The sequence below is a fragment of the Belonocnema kinseyi genome, chromosome 8 (assembly GCF_010883055.1).
Source record: "Belonocnema kinseyi isolate 2016_QV_RU_SX_M_011 chromosome 8, B_treatae_v1, whole genome shotgun sequence".
In the NCBI taxonomy this organism is placed as follows: domain Eukaryota; kingdom Metazoa; phylum Arthropoda; class Insecta; order Hymenoptera; family Cynipidae; genus Belonocnema; species Belonocnema kinseyi.
Window position 1 is genome coordinate 50,015,622 of NC_046664.1, and position 5,837 is coordinate 50,021,458.

Consider the following 5,837-nt stretch of genomic DNA (forward strand, 5'->3'; position numbering starts at 1 on the left):
GCCAATTAGCACAAATGGTAAGTTCCGACAGTGCCTACAAGTGTGCCTACTGGCCGCTAGATGGCAATACCGGTTTCATATGTATACACCTGGTAGTAAAATCGATGCTGTAAATTAGCATGGAAATCTTTTCCCTTATACATTTTTTTTAACTGTTCCCGAAATGGCAATTGAACAAAGTAACCAAAATCATTTCTTTCCATGGACAAAAATACTTGCGGAATTTATATAAAATGTTTCTTTTCAACTCTTGATTCAAACAGCGGAAATTAATGACTGCAGTATTGTCGAACAGATATCTCATTGTTATGTTGTGATGCAGTAAAATTGTTAATTTCAACAGCATGCTCTCCATTAAAGTTGCAGGAGATTCTCGAAATAATGGTTGATCAATAAAATGTTCTTTATCATCCGGAAATATGTCTGCATATTCTTCATTATCTTTCATTATCATTGTCAGAGTCAGTAGATTTACTGCCTAAATCTTCATCATCATCATCGTCATCATCATGTTCATGTTCATCATGTGCTCTAAAACTTGCCTTACTCGAATCATCTGCTTCTGCGGTGCTTCTGTAATTAAAGGAATAGAAATAAAAATGTTCAAGATTAAATGTTTAATTTTAAACAATTCAGGGCCCGGATCAAAGAACTGGTTATAACTTCCTAGGTCTCAGTGTGAAGAATTCCCTTATCGCTTAAGTTTTAAACGAAGTTCAGAGGCCCTTATTTGGGCATCAGAAATTTATAACCGTTTCTTTAGTCGGGGGCTTTAATTTTAGTGTTAAAGCATTCCAAAATACGATAAGATTATTTTAAAGACACTTTTATCAAAAAATTTCATAATAAAGCGTTCGAATTGGAACTCTTCAAAACAGCCGAGGTTAATTTTTTCGTAGAAATTCAAAAATTGTGTATGCTGTAAATAAAGGAGTAAAAAAATGATTAAAGCAAAAAATCATATATAATTCATAAAGAGTTCTTGAAATATACAGTATAATTTTTTTGTACATTTTTTTTGCAATGAATAAAATTCTTTTACAAATTTATTGGCCACATTTAAACTTTGATGAAACCCAGGAAAACAAAAATAAAATTTTCTTGATACGTAATGGATATTTTAATTAAATTTATTTTTAAAATGAGCTTCAGAAAAGTTTAAACTGTCTATTGTTTCGTGAATTATTTATAATTTAACAAAAATGTAGAATATTCACTTTTCTTGCAATATATGTTTAAGGAATTAAAACAAAATTTGATTGTAAAGTCTCTAGATACAAATCTAACAAAATACAAGCAGTCTCATGGTCATAGCTATAATTGATAAAAAAAAGTATAATGATTTAAAAAATCAAAAATAATTGGATTTAAAACGACATGCATAGTTTATTGTGTTAGATTATTTTCTTTCGCAAGCTCGAGTTTTCACATTATTATAAGAAAGACAACGATAGATCTTTGAACGAAGTTAATTACACTTTCGAAAAAATATTTAAATAATTTGCTGGTTCTATATATTTTCTTGCATAATTTCTTACTATATCACAATATCAAATATAGAAAAATCACATTCTATGAGGAATTATAAATTATAATAAATTTTATTTAAAAGCTACTTTTAACAAACAATTTAATAATAAAACATTCAAGTGGGAACTCTTTAAAATTAAATAATTATAACTGACAAATCTAAAAGTCTAAACTTTGCAACTATAACATTTAAACTTAAACATTTTAAAAAGGTTTTAAAGTACAATTTTTTTATTTCTGATGATTTAATGTTTCAGACATGGATTTTTAAAATTGCGATATTATAAGAACGAAAAAATATGTCCTAAAAAAATTAATTACGCTTTCTAAAATAGTTTTAATTAATCTGATTGTTTTTTCTACTTCGTCACATAGTTTTGTCCTCCATTGTTATATCAAATTTTGTAATACTTATAAAATAAATAAGATGTTAACTAACAATATTTAGATAATTTTGACACAAAGAAAAAAAAACTTGGAAAATTGAAATGTTAAAATTTTAATGGAAATTCAAATTAAGGAACACATTCATTTAAAACTATTTTATAGATTCTATAATAAAAATTTTTAGAAACTAATTCTTGGTCAATAATATATTAGCACTTTTAGCCATTAAATAACCCTAATGGACTAACAGAAAAAAAGCTCTAAAAATATGACAAATTCTAGAACTATCTTGGAATCAGAGTTAAATAATAAATAAAATAACTTTTTAAATGATTTTGCTTATCCAAGATTATTTTGATTTCCTTCATGAATGAAATTTTTAAAATGTATTTTAATTCCTGGCTGGTTTATCCCATAATCCACATCCCTAAAATGAATTTAAATTATAAGGAAACACTTTTATTCTAAATAAATCTGTAACATTTGATAGTTACAGCTATTTTAAGAATTAAAACTAAATAAGGTGAAATTAAATTTTATTATAAATAACATGACAATTAAAAAAATAAATATTCATTGCATATTTCAAATAATCGCGTCAACTGTAACCAATCCAATTTTCGACGCAAAGTATTCGGTATTTTGCTTTAAAAATGAAATTGCTTTGGCTGCAAGTGAATCGGCGACATCGGTCATTATGAAAAGAAAAAAATACTCTCTTACTTGGTGGATAAATGGTATGTTTGAAGATGTAATTGAACTAGCAACATTTCCAGTATAGTACAGGAGTGTTAACTCAATTTCCACTTTGGCATGGGTTGACCATAAAAGTGGAAAAAAACGAAAGCTAAAGCTAAAATATTGGCAATTTCAGGTAAGGAATACAAGAATACATTTACGATTTAATATGTACATTTCTACTAAACATTTAACTTTCAGCTTTGAAAGATGAATGTTTAAATAAATAATTAAGTTTATAATTGATAAAGCTAATTTTGAAACAAAAACGAAATAGATTAAATGTCAGTTTAATAAATGTATTTTTAACCAAACATGAAACGAATTTGCATCAAAATAGTTATGCTTTTAAACGAAGAGATGCAACTACAAATCAAAACATAAGTTTTTAACAAAGTATTTGAACTTTGATAAAAAGACTTTTTGACGCCTACCATAACTTATAAAAGTGGTGACGTACACCAAACTCTCGCTTCCTGTCACCCCGTTTTCAGCCTTCCTAGAACCAGCAAAAGCCTCGTGCACCCTGAGAACACGGAGCGACCCAAGGACAACCGCCTTCTGCATTTTTCCCGCAAGTGTTCTAGCATATTGTTGACAAGCAAGGATGCTTTTTAGGCCATTAGCAAGTTAAATCTTGGCAACTCCAAGAGCGTCGATGATAAGGACGATCAGTTTAACAGAATATTCCGGGTACAATCGTTGCAACTCCTTCATAAGGTCTCGATACCTCTTTTTCTTTTCATTCTTCTTGGCTATGATGTTTTTGTCAGCTGGTGCCCAAAATTCGATAACGAACATGGTTCGCTTCTCGAAGTCAAGAAGAACCATGTCAGGCCTCGAGTGAGCAACAGAAACAATTGTCGAGAATATAAAGTTCAAGTATATGCGGCACTTCCTATTCTCGACAATTGACTCAATTTCCCTAGGAGCATTTAGGGGAGCGATATTAAGGTGAATGCCGTAGGAGTGACAGAGACGGTAATAAAGCACTCTTAGTGCCGCATTGTGCCTTTGAATGTAGGTCGTTCCCGCGTGAGTTGGACAACTAGATAGTATGTGAGCTAAATGCTCGGGGTGTGCATGGCACGCCCTGCAGCTATCATCGGGAATGTCTTGGCTCAAAATGTGGCGACGGTATGTTAAGGTGGAAATGACACCGTCTTGGCATGCAAAAATGAAACCCTCTGTACCAGACTCCAATCTGAGCGATTTAAGGAAAGCAAACGTTAGCTCACAAGACATTGACTGATCCTTCACATTTATGTGGAAGATACCGCGCATCCTCTTATCGAGGAGCTGTTCACGAAAGTTTTTTTCTTGTGCTTTCTTAATCCGGGTTTTCAGGAGTGAGTACTCGAGATAGATAATATTTGATGCATTTTGCTCACCCCTAATACTGAAGTCAAGTCCGAATGTTTCAGCAGCCTCCTCCGCTGCTTTGTACAGAAATGCTCCTTTGCCCACTTCTTCGTGATTCCTGACCATTTTAAGAAGAGGGTCTCTTCCATTTGCAACTCTATGTGCTGTACCCAGAATAATCCTGTTGTGAAGACATTCAAGACTCAATATTCCGCGACCCCCTTGACGGCGTGAGATGTACAGTCGCGGAACGGAAGACTTAAGATTCATGCTCTTGTCCATGTGCATAACCTTTCTTGTCCCGATATCAAGAGATCTGAGCTCGTTCTTCGTCCATGGAACTACTCAAAATGAATAGAGTAGTACCGGGACGGCAAGCATGCTCGTTGCAGATACTTTGTTCCTCGCCGACAGTTCGGAAGACCAAATCTGTCGGATGAGACGTTTGTATCTGCTTCGGAGAGTATCCTTTATTGATATCATATCCTGAATGCGGCTCTGTGGCACACGCAGGTATATATAAGTCTCTTCAGCGCAAAGGTGTCGTATGGCGCCCTGAAAGACACCTCTCTGAAAAGTGACCTTGTTAGTTGTCACACGATTTTTGCCAGATGAGATAGTAAATCTGATTTTCCAAAGCAGCATCAATCTCTCTATGCACTCAACTATTTGCGGATAAACCTTTAAGATTTCCAAAAGACAGATGATAAGTCTATGGGACGTCGAATCGAAAGCTTTCCGATAATCAATCCAGGCCATCGATAGGTCACGCTGGTAGAATGCTGCATCTTTGCAGACACATCTATCGATGAGCAGGTTCTCCCGACATCAGGCTACGCCTTCCTTTCAGCCTCGTTGTTCATACATTTCTTGCCACACAGGTTCAATTGCCCGAACAATCCTATTATTTAGGATAGCTGCGAATATCTCATAAAGCGTGTTCAGACAAGTTATTGGCCTGCAGTTCTTCGGGTCAGCTAAGGTGCCTATTTTCGGCAGGAGTATTGTATGCCCTTCCACCAACCACTCTGGAATCGGCTCTTCCGACTTCAAATATGAGGTGAAAATACGGGCCAAATGCTGATGGGTTGAAGAAAACTTCTTCGACCAGAAGGTTTTGATACAATCTGGTCCCGTTGCGGAATAGTTCTTCATCCCTCTTAATACTTTTTTCACCTCCTCGGTAGTGTTGGGTCGGGATTCTTTATCAGGTGTTATGAGGGCAACACATAACTTCTTGAAGCTATTTATATTTTCTGAGTCTTCGTCCAGTCTATGCTGAACTTCGTAGACTTCTCTCCTAAATACTTCGACTTCCTTTGGTTTGGGTGGGTGTTCGAAAGTAACTGGAGGGTCTTGGAAGGGTCAAGATGGGTCAGAGAGAAACTGTTGATTTTCTCTGACCCACCTCTCCCTCCGTTCTAGACTTCTCTTAGTGTCAGATAGTATACGTATTCTCTCAACAATATGCAGCCTGATGGTCAGCAGCTTTGACTTGCTAAGTGTGTGATAACGGGTCCGGAGTTCGCGCGCGAACTTTCGAACCTTGGCGGTAAAATTCCTGCCAGATGTGATGTAGCCAATCACACATTGAATGCGGGACGCGTACTGTCTTGCCCAGCCTATCTTTATGGCATGTTGACGCATTCGTCTTTTGGTCTTATGATCAGCCGTTGGTTTTGTTTTACGGTACGCATCGGCCAAAGCGCTCGCTGCATTGTCCACGAAGCTCGTCATCCATTTCAGCCAGATCTTTAGGCTTGAGAGAAACCTTGGTGTTGATGTTTCTCCCGGTCGTAAAGCATCGCTCTTCATCTATT

The 5,837-nt window shown here is 35.4% G+C and overlaps 1 protein-coding gene across 1 annotated transcript in view; it reads right to left on the reverse strand.

The window, feature by feature from the left end:
* Positions 1 to 437: 437 nt before the first annotated feature.
* Positions 438 to 5,837, reverse strand: part of LOC117178491 — a 19,187-nt gene continuing 13,787 nt past the window's right edge. The window contains exon 4 of the mRNA XM_033369918.1: positions 438 to 573. Within this exon, the coding sequence (XP_033225809.1) occupies positions 438 to 573 (136 nt within the window). The remainder of the gene's footprint in view (positions 574 to 5,837) is intronic.